At 43.6% G+C, this 13,852-nt stretch overlaps 2 protein-coding genes and 1 pseudogene across 8 annotated transcripts; 2 read left to right on the top strand and 1 right to left on the bottom strand.

Annotated features, from left to right (window-relative positions):
- The first annotated feature begins 5,324 nt into the window (after window positions 1–5,324).
- On the top strand, window positions 5,325–8,472 carry LOC115691208 (uncharacterized). Of its 7 annotated transcripts, none has more exons than XM_056306212.1 (5): window positions 5,325–5,798; window positions 5,904–6,018; window positions 6,136–6,250; window positions 6,476–7,048; window positions 7,174–7,417. In XM_056306212.1, exons 1-5 carry the CDS (start codon window positions 5,698–5,700, stop codon window positions 7,275–7,277), a joined length of 1,008 nt encoding a protein of 335 aa, XP_056162187.1. In that variant the 5' UTR covers window positions 5,325–5,697; the 3' UTR covers window positions 7,278–7,417. The 7 variants fall into 7 exon arrangements, 3 of the variants coding, with proteins under 3 accessions (XP_056162187.1, XP_030473652.2, XP_030473651.2); XM_030617792.2 differs by having other exon boundaries at window positions 5,331–5,798; window positions 6,476–6,665; window positions 6,750–8,472; XR_008815164.1 differs by adding an exon at window positions 7,926–8,472 and having other exon boundaries at window positions 5,333–5,798; window positions 6,476–7,816.
- Window positions 8,473–8,674: 202 nt separating this feature from the next.
- LOC115691206 (pentatricopeptide repeat-containing protein At5g61800-like) lies at window positions 8,675–10,721 on the bottom strand. The gene has a single exon (XM_030617789.2). The coding sequence runs from the start codon at window positions 10,572–10,574 to the stop codon at window positions 8,820–8,822; it is 1,755 nt and encodes a 584-aa protein (XP_030473649.2). The 5' UTR covers window positions 10,575–10,721; the 3' UTR covers window positions 8,675–8,819.
- A 1,311-nt stretch (window positions 10,722–12,032) lies between these two features.
- On the top strand, window positions 12,033–13,034 carry LOC115662061 (ATP synthase subunit b', chloroplastic-like; annotated as a pseudogene).
- Window positions 13,035–13,852: the final 818 nt, after the last annotated feature.

Below are 13,852 nucleotides of genomic sequence, written 5' to 3'. Positions count from 1 at the left end.
ACGTGAATATGATCTCTCTGTCACGCATGGCGTTCTCCTTCGATCTCGATCATTAGAACCGTGATTTTAGTTAACTATACACGACAAAGAAAACACCCGGACAGAGATCCACATTTTTCGACATTCGAGATCAAAAGGAGAGCTAGTAATTACTACTCTATTCTTCCCATTTGCCATGGGACACCTCTTCTTTCTTTAAGTAAAAGATAGAGGGCAAACATCAATGACTTCTGTCGCACGCCTGCATCCATAAGAAGGACACGCACCATTCTTACTTTGTTTAATGCAGAAATGGTCCCAAATTTCTTATTGAAGAGGGAAAGAGATCCCATTCATTGGAAAGCCACGAAGAAGACGTACAAGGCATCTCCAGATCCAAGAAATGCTCCACCACTACATAATCATTGTGCTGTTTCAACTCGTGATCTTTATTCTATATTTCTTCATATAATATAAAGATTAGTCTTGCTTGTGTCCAGTCTACGGCAGGCTGAGTTTTCTAAGTTTAGGTGAGACCAAATTTTGCAATTATAAATTTCACTGAGTTGAAGTTTTTTTCAAAGAGATAAGGACACAAATGATCATTACACTTTGGCCCCATATGCAATGTGGTTTCCTGGACTTTTGGTACATATTCAACTCAGTCCCTAAACTATATGAAAATGTTCGTTGTTGTCATTCTATCAATTCAAATTCAGGGATAACATTGAACAATTTCATATAGTTTAGGGGCTAAATTGAACATTTACCAAAAGTTTAGGGATTATATTGAATAAATTGAAAGTTCAAGGATCATATTGCACATTGGGTTACAGTTCAGGGATAAAATTGAACAAATTGAAAGTTGATGGACTATATTACATATTCGGCCAAATTTTAGGCAAGTACGATATTAAAGACTTTTCGCGGGTGCAAGCTAATATGTATAGGTCAAGGAATTGTTGAAGCGCAACATATACACATGCGAAACTCGTAATGGCTATGTGAGAATTATGATAAAACAAATCGAGACCTCTCCTTTCGATTTCGTATTGCAAAAATTACTGAACCGGACTAGCTAGATTTTTGGAAGCTCGCATAGGCATGCACCATGATTTTGGGCTTGTCCTATGTTTTTATTAAGGCCGGTCAGGTCTTGAGAAAATTAAGCTCAAAATGCCTGAACCTGCTTGAACTAATTTTTGATATGTATATATATGCGAAAGAATAGGATAATAGAAAATGCATTATTCATGCTCAAGACACTGTGGTAAATGCATACATAAGTTAACACAACATAATTAAAATCAAATGAACGAGAATTGATGCAATGATATGGGTTGAATTCGAAAAAGTGGTCGAAAATATATATAAAAAAAGTCATCTGTGAGGGCGAAAATATAATAACTTATCCATTCTAATTGAAAAGGAAAACAAAATTGTTAGGTATTAGATGCCAAACTATAATAAAAAAATTGTTAGTTATCCAACCCAATAATGTAGGTGACAATTATGTATTAGATAGGTCATTGATAGGTTTGCTTCGTTTGTTATTAGGGAATTAGATTTCATCATATTTTATTAGGAGAGTAATGATGTAATTTTTAAGCTCTACCCCTTTAATTACCCAAAAAACAAAGAAAAAGAAAAAGCAAAACAAAATTGGGCTAAGCCCAAACTGGTATGGCAAGGATCGATTTAGTTTGGTCCGAGCCTATTCTTGTATGATCAGCTTGGGCCAACTAATGCCATCGAGACCCGGCCGATGCTCATCCCTATAGTTAGTTACCATCGAGAAACCTCCCAAGCCCGCCCAAGTCCATCACAACAGTTAGGATTGCAAAACAGGGCCGGTAGAGCTGAAAACCTCGAATCGGCCCGAATTTCAGTCCGAGCCCTTCTTGAGCTCGTTTGCACCCCAAACATCAATGCCGTAAAAATCTCTCTCTCTATCTTGATAGGGGAAATGACACAAACAGTCCCTGAACTTTGGCCTAATGTGCATTTTGGTCCCTGAACTTTTAATTTGTTCAATGTAGTCCCTAAACTTTAATCTAATGTGCAATGTCGTCCTTGAACTTTTAATTTGTTCAATGTCATCCCTGAACTTTTGGTACATGTTCAATTCAATCCCTGAACTATATGAAAATATTCAATGCAGTCATTTTCATTAATTCAAGTTCAGGGACTATATTGAACATTTTTACATAGTTCAGGGACTGAATTGAACATGTACCAAAAATTCAGGGATGACATCGAACAAATTAAAAGTTCAGGGACCATATTGAACATTAGCTTAAAATTCATGGACTACATTGAACAAATTAAAAGTTCAGGGATCAAATTGCAGATTGAGTCAAAGTTCAGGGACTGTTTGTATCATTATCCCATCTCGATACTATTAAAGGAGATTAAATAAAAATAAATCGAAAAAAATAAAGAAGATGAGCAAATGAGTCAATCAAGAACATAGCATGCCTTACATCTGTTCTTTCACGAGTTTGTGATATTTCACTTCGATGCTCTTCAATGAAAGGACGTCGGTCGTTGGGACGCGGAGCGCTTTCGATATCAAGAAGTACCATGGCACAGCAAACGGATAGCCAGCCTTTCTGTAGATAAAGCGACAGACATGGACATGACATTGAAGGATGAAAGGCTCCATTGAAATTTTCAATAATTATATGGCGAATTTGGGGGAAGAAGAAGGAAAAGAGGAGAAAAAAATAAACAGAAAAGACATTATTTTCTGAAAAATGCGAATTATAATGCAAATTATAATTTGGAATCTGGCCAAGAAGATTATAATGCCAGTAGGTCCAAAAGAGACTGTCGACCAACTATTAATTTATTTATACTTCTCAGTTTTGCTAGGGTTGTAGCATACATAAGTTCATCCATAAAATTTGGTTTTGATGAGATGTAAGTTAATCCAAGTTGGTGTTATTCAAACGGAACATGATTGGTTAGGGAATTCATTGGTCTAATCATGATTTTCGTTGGGGGGTTTATGTTGTTTCGTGGGCCAGTGAGTTTGAAAACAACACCCCATTCTCCTACTCCGGATCTAAATCACTGGAAACTTTCGGTTTCACATCAACATCGATCTGGAATATTTAGGCAATCATCGGATCAGAGTAACGATTGATTGTTGATACGATAATTGACAAGACGTCGGCCCTAATTGGACTCAGACTTCTTCAAAATCACAAGCCAAGCATCAAGCAAGCACACAACGCATGCATCGACAAACGACATTACCATGTAAATTGGAGTGAAGAAAAAGGAGGGAATGCAAGAAATATGGACAATAGGGGTGTGTAAAGGAATCAGAAACCGCCCCGAACTAGCCCAGAACGAGCGGTTTCCATAGAAACCAATCCAGTTCCTAATTCCAATTTATAGGAACCGGTGAGTACTAGTTCGATTCTGGGTGTGGAACTACTAATCTGCCTATCTGAACCAGATTGAGATATATATATATATATATATAATTAATTCCGGCTCACTTTTAGTTAAAGTGAATCTTTCTTGCATGTCTTTTGCCATTTACCCTACAGTCCTGCTCGCATCTTACGATCCCCAAAATTAAAACAAACGGAAGAAACCCTAATCTCATCTCACTTTTACCGTGAGAGTCTTACGTAACCACACCTTCAACTCTGTCGCTGTGTTGCAGACTCACAATTGCCTCACCTATGACCCTCCACCACATCTCGCATCTCCTTCGCATCTCGCATTAGGCTCTCGCCTTGCCTTAAACTCTGTCACCGAGTCGCAAACTCGCAAGCAAGTGAAATTTTCTACTTAAGGGTACTCATTCTTTTTGCTGCTATTGGCGAATTTGATTCCCAACCTAGGGTGCTTCCAATTATGTTGAAGTTGAGTTCGAGATTTGTCAGTTTTCGGCTCATCGTTGCCTTTTGCTCTTGCTATAGCTGTGATTTTGTATTTACTTGAGCCTCTGTTAGCAGATAATTTCAGGGAATATACTTAGTCACTATGTTTGTAGGGTTCCTGGGTGGATCCATGAAGCCAACAAGTGATTTTCGGTTCCAATTTTTTGGAACCGGTCTTTAGTGAGCGGTTCCCGATTTCAGGGTCGGAACCGCCCACCCGAACCATGCTCACCCCTAATGGATAGTTTAAGCCCCCACAAAGTAAACTGTTAATGATCTCCAGGCTCTTTTTGTATTGCAAAAAATGAATAATTTGAAAATATTTTCCAAAATAATGATCGTTTAAAATAATCAGTCAATAGAAAATGCTTGCATTATCGATAACAATCTATGCCTAAATATTTTCATGAATAATAAAATTATTTTTCGTTCATTTATTTTTATAACCGATATAATCGATCATTCTTATTAAGATATTTTTTAAATTATTCATTTTTCGCGATATGAACGGAGGTTAAGCGTCTTGTCAAAGTCTCGACGAAAGCATGACATATTGCTGGCCTAGATGGACAACCGCGTAGGTTGTGACATGTCATAGGGGGTATGACCGTGTCCATGCCTCCCTCCATATGGTCCACCACGTGTGTCATTGAATTCCTACATTATCTTAGTTATTGAATCTTAGATGTTACAAATTGTAGAGCCTGATTGGTCGATAAGGCATGACATTGTTCTTTTCCCGCTTCAGATCCATTTTGCCCTTGTCAGGACCTTGGTTGAGATTTTAAGGTCTGCTCACCTCCACTCTTTCAAGGTGGCTGGGCCTGGTCAGGCAAGGTTTGACTAGAAATTTGTCAAGTGAACTCACGGGGGGAGTAAAAATTCGAGTCATGCTCCCTGTCCACCCGATCGGAGGCATGCCCGACTCGCCTGGAGCCCGGACCGGACCAACCCGAATAGCCCCGGGCCGGGATTTCGGGGTCCCCTAAGCCTGAATTGGCCTGGCATGGCCCCAACTATTTCTTAAACTAGAAGAATAAACAAATAAAAGAATGATTTTGGCGTTTGAAAACATAATAACCAATCTATTCTTGAAATTTAAAGGAAGTACGGAAATCGGGCTAGGGCCGAACAGGTCGGGACCGTCCCGTTCGAGGTCGGCCTGGGGCGTTTTGTCTAAGTTCCGGCGGGCCGAAAAACATTGGGGCCCGCCCTGCCCGCCCCACCCGCCCCGCGGGACGAATTACTAAGGTATAATAAGAGAGCCACTGTGAAAGGGAGATTGAAACTTGGAATCTGATAAAACTTTGTTTCTCTGTAAATGTTTTTGGGTGAATGATGAATGATGATGATGATATGGTCTGTCTGGATTCTGGGACATCCATTTGATTTGACCGTGTCCTTGCTCTCTGATAATCTCTTGCACCGGAGAGGAGAAAAACCGCCCCGTGGGGCAAATTACAGGCGGTACAATACAATTCCATGTTATATCATTCAAGCATTATAGAAAAGAAAAGAAAGGCTTCGTGTGAATTATTGGGGAGGACAGAGGCCGTAAGCGAATGGGGAAAGCGAAAGCAACTCCTTCTCTCTCCTCCCCTCTTCAATCCCCCCCTCTCGACCCACTGCGAACTGGGCATCGAAAGTGGCAAGCGATAGCAAAAGCACGACGTTCGCACTCCCCACAGTGACCCCATCAAGCTTCTTCCCTCTCTTAGCCGCTTGAAAGCATCATAAAGAAAATCTCCCCTGCTTCTTCTTGTTCTTGTTCTGCTTCGTTGGTTCTTGTTTTCTTGATGTGAATCTCGTGGGGAGGAAGATGCCAAGGCCTGGTCCGAGACCTTATGAGTGCGTCAGGCGAGCTTGGCACAGCGATAGGCACCAGCCCATGCGAGGGTCCATCATCCAGCAGATCTTCAGGTGGGTTGGTCTTGGTTGATTCGTGCTTGAATTCTTGGCTGTTAGAGTTGGTGTTTTTGTGTTGGAGTTGTGAATTTGGGGACTGCCCCGCTTGGTGTTGATCAGGGTCGTCAAAGAGGCTCACAGCGCTGCGACCAAGAAGAACCGGGAATGGCTAGAGAAGCTTCCCACTGTTGTTCTCAAAGCTGAGGAAATCATGTACTCTAAAGCTAATTCCGAGGTTCTTCTTGTTCTTTCGACTTTTTCTTGCGGTTTTTGGGTTGTTGGGTTTATGTGTCTTTTCGTGGGTTTTTCTATGGTGGGTTGTTGTAATTTAAGTTGTTGTTTGTTTGCTTAGGCGGAGTACATGGATCTCGAAACTCTATGGGAGAGGGTTAATGATGCCATTAACACCATTATCCGGAGGGATGAGAGCACTGAAACCGGAGACCTTTTGCCACCATGTGTTGAAGGTACTAAAATGCTTTTTAGACTGCATTCTGCTAGATCTAGCTCTGAGTTTTTTGAAGGTTCACCAGCTTCAGGCTCAGCTCCTAATGCAGCTAATACATGGCAGTAGAGAGTTCGGTGATTGTTATTTTGGTCTGTGTCCATGTGTTTTTGGACTTAATTTAGAATCTTTTTTACACTGTTTCTCCATGTATCTGTGTTGATTTAATGTGCTCGCTCATGAGCAGCTGCACTGAATTTGGGTTGTGTCGCTGTGAGAGCTTCAAGAAGTCAAAGGCACAATAATTTTAGGACTTATCTGACTCCAAGAGTACGGGAACCTGTTGCTGAGATGTCTGGAACTTCGGATAAAATAACTGACAGACGATTTCCACATTTACCGGCGGTTCATTCTACACAGTTTCCGAACGTTGCAAGGTCCGAAACTGCAAGTTCCCATCTCTTGGCAGCTGAGCATTCCAATCATGTGATTGAAAGACATGAACTTGCTTCTCCTTGCAGTCACCCTCTTCCATTTGACAGTAGTCCCCGAAGATTTAACGGATTGATGACCATGGAAACAAACACCTTTATGAACTTTGGTTCGGTATATCCCTTGTACTATGGAACCCACTATCAAGCTGAGGAGTTGCGGACAGTTTCACAAGTTCCAGATGATGCAGGCACTATACTTGTTGGAACCCCCATAGGGACATCAATTCCAGAGTCTACTGAAGCTGGTATGCTGCGCAATGTTTTATCCCATAATAGTTCTGAAGGTTCTTTGAACATTATTGGAAGAGTCAATGCCAGAAACACCGGTGAGAAATCCTCAGAGGAAAAATGTGACTTGTCATTACGGTTGAGTTTGAATTCAGATCGGTGTGCGAGCATGAGAATTAGTCCAGTTCCTGAAGCTGAGGATTTTGATTTAAATTGTTCCCAGGAGAGAATGGCGCTTGCTGCATCACAAATGCAGGTCAACAAGGAATTCTGTTTTCTCCCGGGCAGAACCTCAAGCACAGAACAGCTCGAGTTCTCGCCATGTAAATGGATTTCAGAAGATGAGGGTAGGATTTTCGACGCAACGATTAGGAAGCGCAAGGAACCTTTTGGAAACAATGAGGGAGCTGGGCAATTTTTCTGGCAACCAGAGTTCCAAAGCAATTTGGGTACTGGTTTATAGACACTTTTTCTTGCAGCTATATCAATATGCCTTTTAGTTCAGAAATGCCCTAAAGTATGCATCTGCCCTTGATTTACGTAGTCAACGATCATAGTGTTACCTGCTTCTGATGGTTGCAAGTGTTCATGGTGCAAAAGTTTAGACGACAAAACAAACCAAGCTTTCTCATCTCAGACAATCCGTGGAGAATTTTCTTTATATGGACATATATGGATTCAGACACTTTCTTGGTGCATGTTAAGTTACATTGTGCGATGGGACTTCTGGGAACAGATATCTGACAGAGGGTAGATGCAGCATTGCCTCTGTTCGAGAATGAGATATCAACCAGCTCCTATATGAGCTTTTTTAGTGAGCATATAAATGCAAGAATGTCCTCATGTCAGAAGGCGATATCTTAATGGTACAGGTGTTTTGCTGAAGAGCTCATTAGTTTTTCTAAAAATATTCAACTAGTCGTGCAGTGCCCAGCTGCCATATTCTTATGTTGGTATATCTTCACGACAGTTCAGAATTTAGGATGAACTAAATGGTCTGTTGGACGAAGGAAAAGACATATGCAGGGTAACATCAACTATGGAGATGCCTTCTCTGGCTCGATTTTCCAACTGGAACGGTGACGTTCTCTCTGACTTCTTATTTTGTAACTTTTTCGGGGGGTTGTCGACTAACTTGAGTAGAGTGTGCTCATGCCATCATGACCTGGTCAAGAGTCTTTAGAGAAGGTGTGTCAAGGAGTGAATGAAATGAAGCAATAAGTTAAGAGACAATGTATAACAAGAGGAAACAACGAGAGGGGGGTCGATCTGATCTGGTAAGAGAGTTTAACTGAGATGGTTAGTTTTGATGGTCAGTATGGTAGCTGTAGTCTGATCTGATCCTTGTTGGATCTTGTTGTATTGGCTTGCAGCAGGAGTTAGTCACCCCGTGTGGTGGGCGGGAACGATATTTTTGTAAGCGCCATTGAAAAAAGAGATTAGCCTTCAGTGTGCAGCTGAAGGCACACCCAAATGCCTGCATCAAAGATCTGTTCTCTGAAAATGATGAGCTCTTTCAATACTTCTGATAGTACTCTGCTTATGGGAAATGCAGAAACTCGAATCTTTCTTGTCGGTGTTGCATTTCTCAGCACACCTTGCCGTGTTGTTGGTTTTAGTCGAAGCTGAAGTTTCTTTTCCTTTCTAGTTTTGAGAAAAAAAGCGCCGTGCACAATTGCAATTGGTTTTCAAGAGTTGAATCCTATTGATGTTCTTTGACATGGTATGAACAACTTACTTTGATCACAATAACTCGATGAATAGACATTTTGACTTTATATACATTAGTACATCAAATGGGAATCAGCAAATTTGCCTCCAAAGAAAATATATTGGCGCATTCAACATGCGCGTGATGTGGAACATAAGTTAATACCACCCTTCCTGTTGGTGTTGTCCTATTAAATGTAAAACAAAGTATACCTCCTCAATTTCAGGATGCCAGCTATCTGTAGAAAGAAACTCATGGCTGATCCCATTTAGTTTAATCATACTACAGCCAGAGCTCTTCTTCGCGGCACTAGCACTCAATGATCTCCTAGTCTTGACCACATCATCCCACCGGTTCACACTCGTGTATATGTTGGCCATAATCGAATAGGCTCCGCCATCTTCAGGGCACAACTCCATTACATTCCTAGCTGCCTTTTCTGCAGTTTCAACATTTCCATGTATTTTGCAACCTCCAAGCAACCCACCCCAGACAAAGATGTCACCTCTCATCGGCATCTTATGTATCATGTCTTCGGCCTCTTTGACCAGACCAGCCCGGGCAAGCAAATCGGCCATGCACCCATAATGCTTGAGCTCTCGGACAACGCCATATACCGATTCCATCTTGTCAAAAATCTCAGAGGCTTCACGGATTAGACCGGCATGGCTACACCCAACAAGAACTCCAAGAATACTCACTCCATCAGGTCGTAAACCTGAGAAAACCATTTTTGAGAAGTAGTCTAGTGATGAATGACCATATCCATGCATCCCTAGCCCTACAAGCAGGGCATTCCAAGTATGCACATTCTTTTCCGGGCTCGCCTCGAACAGCTCCATCGCTATTTCGATGCAACCACACTTCATGTACATGTCGACCAATCCGCAGCACAAGAAAGAATCTATTCGTATCTTATATTGCCTGATATATTCATGTACTTTCTTCCCTCGATCAATTTCACCCAGCTGCGCACAAGCAGAGAGAGCAGAAACAATGGCGACATTATCAGGCTGAATGCCTGAAGCAATCATGATATCAAACAGCCGAATAGCCTCATCGCACTGGTTTGTCTGTGCGTAACCAGCCAGCAGAGTACCCCACGAGACAGCGTCTCGTTCGGGCATTTCCTCAAACAATCTCCGCGCGTTCTCGACATCACCGGACTTCACAAGACAGTCAATCATGCTGTTAAAACTCACGACATCGCGGCAAGAACTCTCATCGAAGACCCTGCGCGCATCGGCCGCATGACCGCACACAGAATTCACACGGACGAGAGAGTTGACGACGAAAAGATCGGCCGCGAACCCGAGCTTGAGGGCCTGGCAATGGAGGGCCCGAGCCAAAGAGAGAGCCTGAAGCTGGGCACAGGCCTTGAGAGCAAAAGGGAATGAATGGAAGTCGAGGGGCAAGCCAAGGCGACGCATTTCGACGAACAGGAGGAGGGCCGAGACAGGGGAAGCGAGCAGGGTGTGGGCTCTGATGATGGTGTTGTAGCAGAACGTCGTCGGGCCCCGGATGGCTCTGAACACCGAGGAGGCGTAGCTCGCCGATGCCTCGGCGCTCGGGCTCGAGGGGAGAGAGGGAGCGGGGACGAGGGCGGTGAACGCGGAGAGGATGCGGGCGAGGACGGGGCTCGGGTCGGCGGCAGCGAGGAGGCCACTGGCGATGGCTTGAGCGTGGACTTGGTGAAGGTGTTTGATGCTGCTGCACTTCTTGAGGACGGCGAGAAGCGCGGACGAACAGGGTATCAACATCAGCTCCCTTCCTTTTGGTAACTCAAAAGGACAACTTCCATGCATTTTCTTGAGAAGGGGAACTGAGCGAACGTGCAAAGATTGAGACTTCAAATAGGAAAGTCGGATGCATCTCAATACATACGAAGAGCCATGCAAGATTGAAGAAGACATGAATACAAAATTTGATTCTTGAAAGGAGATTGAGCGATACGTGCAAGATTTGTATCTTCTCAACACATATCAAAAGAGCCATGCAAGATTACAATGAACCGATTTTCAATGACCACGCAGAAACAAGGCGAAAGTGCAGACGACCGTCAAGAGGGTGCCGACGTCGCGAAGCCGGCGGAGGTGGCGGAGGTGACGTTGATGGCCAGCTTCTGGCCGGCCTCGCAGTGGCTGTCCATCGTGCAAATGAAGTAGTACATTCCGGCCTTTCTCGGGAGTGTGTATCCGTAGCCCAGGCCACTGGACCCTTTAGCAATGGGAGAAACCTTGGCACAACTGTCGTAGTCTTCTTTCGATTTAGCAGCGAAACTATGCGTTCCGTTATATCGGAAATCTGCATAAATATTAAATGAGCGTATTGTTTGATCATAAGCATGATATTGTCGTGGATAAGATTGGATTCATGAAACCTATTGGTATTGTGATAACCCTATTGGTATATGCATCACTGTCTAAGACAAGGTGCTCATGTTTGCTAACCCCAATCTAAAGATACACCGGCTTCGGAACTATCTGAATTTGAGATCTCGATCACGGGAACATGTAAGACGACGAGCTGTTCGACCGAGAAGGACGAATCGGGTAAGGACACGAGAGCCCATCTAGTTGGGACATGGAATACCCTACACTACAAAAAAACTGGATTTTTGCCACGAATTTTTGCGACGAAAAAATTTGCGATAAATTTTCCAACGAAAAGTAAAATTGTCGGAAATTAAGCAACGAAAAATTTTCGTCAAAATTCGTTGGAAATTTCCAACGAAAAATTTTTGGTCGGAAAATTGGTTGGAAATTTCCAACGAAAATTTTTCGTGGGAAAATTCGTTGAAATTTCAACGAAAATTGTACACACTAAAATAATTGCCTTGAAAATTGAAATTCGTCAGAAAATTCGTTGGAAATTTCAACGAATTTTCCACGAATTTCAAAATGCCGAACAATACCGGGTTTTTTGAATTCGTTGGAAATTTCCAACGAATTTTCCAACGAAAATCGTACACACTAAAATAATTGCCTTGAAAATTGAAATTTGTCGGAAAATTCGTTGGAAATTTCCAACGAATTTTCCCACGAATTTCAAAAATGCCGAACAATCTGGTTTTTTGAATTCGTTAGAAAATTCGTTGGAAATTTCCAACGAATTTTCCAAACGAAAATCGACACACTAAAATAATTTCTTGAAAATTGAAATTCGTCGGAAAATTCATTGGAAATTTCCAACGAATTTTCCCACTAATTTCAAAAATACCGAACAATACCGGTTTTTGAATTCGTTAAAATTTCAACGAAAAATTTTCGTCGCGAAATTCGTTGGAAATTTTCAACGAAAAATTTCCAACAAATTTTCCCACGAAAATATTTTCATTTTCCCGACGAAAAATCTGTCTCGTCTCCTTCTTCTCGTCTTCTTCTTCTTCCCTTTTATCAACATCTCTCCCTCTCTCTTTCTCTCTCCAAAACGCAGTCGGCAAAGAACCGTCGCTAGAGAGAGAAAGTCTCGCCGCCGCCGCCGCCGTCCTCGGAATCTTAGCCATGGCCAAGATGATCGTGGCCTCCTCCTCCTCCTGCAAGACCCACATCCCACCTACCCTCTTCGCCTCAAAGCCCAAGCAGCAACCCCAAGTCACCCTCTCCGTCCCCAAGTTCAGGCTCCCGAAGCCCCTCGCCTCCCTCTCCGTGAAATCCCTGCCCCACCTCGCCGCCGCCGCGTCCTCCGCCCTCCTGGCTCGCCGCTGTCGGCGCTGGCGGCGGAGATCGAGAAGGCGGCGCTATTCGACTTCAACCTGACGCTGCCCGTCATCATGGGCGAGTTCGTGCTGCTGATGTTCGCGCTGGACAAGATCTACTTCTCCCCGCTGGGGCGCTTCATGGACGAGCGGGACGCGGCGATCAGGGAGAAGCTGAGCAGCGTGAAGGACACGTCGGCGGAGGTGAAGCAGCTGGAGGAGCAGGCGGCGGCGGCGATGCGGGCGGCGCGGGCGGAGATATCGGCGACGCTGAGCAAGATGAAGAAGGAGACGCAGGCGGAGTTGGAGCAGAAGCTGCTGGACGGGCGGCGCAAGGTGGACGCGAAGCTGCAGTAGGCGCTGGCCACCCTGGAGAACCAGAAGGAGCAGACCATCAAGGCCCTCGACTCCCAGATCGCCGTCCTCAGCCAAGACATCGTCAACAAGGTCCTCCCCATCAAATGATTTTCACCATCTTCCGCTTTGCCCCACTCTGTAGTTGAAATCGATCATCAATGCCGGAGATTCTTCGCTCTGCATCTTTGAAAGAAGAAAAGGTAAAAGACTATTGAGAATTGGGATGGATTTGGACGCAAGAATGTCTAGAATTCTTGAATTTTCTTATGTATCCGTGTAAAGAGATACTTTGCAAGTGAGTAATGTGAACCAGTTAGTGTATGCACAAACTTGTCCATTTCATGAATCAGCCCGGCACCCGATCCCTGGTCATGACGGCTCGAACATTTGACCAGGTCGTCGGGGCGGCCGGCCGGCTCGAAGGGCGACGAGGCTGGCCCTCGCCGGCCATGCGAGGCCGAGCTCGCCATGGTCGGCGAGCTCGAGGTCACCCAGAACTCGCCCCGATCTGGACGAGCTCGAGCTTGCCGGCCATGGCGACCTCGGCCGTCGCGGCGACGAGGCTGGCCCTCGCCGGCGGCGAGGCTGGCCCTCGCCTGCACGATTTTTGTCATGACGAATTTTGCAACAAATAATTACCAACTAATTTTGCCACAATTTTTCGACCCAAATTTTTTTTTTTTTTGTAGTTTTTCCAACTAGTTTAGCCACGAATTTTCCAACGAAAAAAATTTCGTCGCAAATTTTCAACGAAAATTGAAATTTTCGTTGGAAAAATTTGCGACGACGAATTACCAACGAATTTTTTCAAATTTTTCGTTGGAAATTTCATCGGAAAAAAGATGTTTTTTTGTAGTGCTACGAGGCTCATGAATTGGTAAGGTCGAGGTTTTTGACCCGTGCAAGTGGTCTTGCCTATAATTCAAAGGCAATGCCGCAGTTAGTCGGCTACCGAAAGGTGTGAGTGAGCACGAGCCAGGCCAATTGTTTCGGATCGGCCCCAATTTAATAAAAATGCCTGGAACGAAGATTGGGCTGCCTAGCCCGAGTAATTATTATTTTTCATTTTACAGAGAGCGAAATTAGAATAATTAATATATATATTTTTGGTAACCGAAGGTGTCGTACAAATTGCTG

Source organism: Syzygium oleosum, unplaced genomic scaffold (genome assembly GCF_021117445.2).
Source record: "Syzygium oleosum isolate NSW1041296 unplaced genomic scaffold, Sole_v2.1 Sole_v2.42, whole genome shotgun sequence".
Lineage (NCBI taxonomy): Eukaryota > Viridiplantae > Streptophyta > Magnoliopsida > Myrtales > Myrtaceae > Syzygium > Syzygium oleosum.
The sequence above is the reverse complement of the archived record's forward strand: the minus strand, read 5'-3'. Positions and strand labels throughout refer to the sequence as shown.

Excerpts from the sequence above, each read along its gene's own strand:
- LOC115691208 (XM_030617791.2), top strand. The coding sequence starts at position 5,698 with ATGCCAAGGCCTGGTCCGAGACCTTATGAGTGCGTCAGGCGAGCTTGG. Across the intron at positions 6,019-6,135 it reads ACTCTAAAGCTAATTCCGAG|GCGGAGTACATGGATCTCGA; the intron begins GTTCTTCTTGTT and ends TTGTTTGCTTAG. Across the intron at positions 6,251-6,475 it reads TTTGCCACCATGTGTTGAAG|CTGCACTGAATTTGGGTTGT; the intron begins GTACTAAAATGC and ends GCTCATGAGCAG.
- LOC115691206 (XM_030617789.2), bottom strand. The coding sequence starts at position 10,574 with ATGTCTTCTTCAATCTTGCATGGCTCTTCGTATGTATTGAGATGCATC.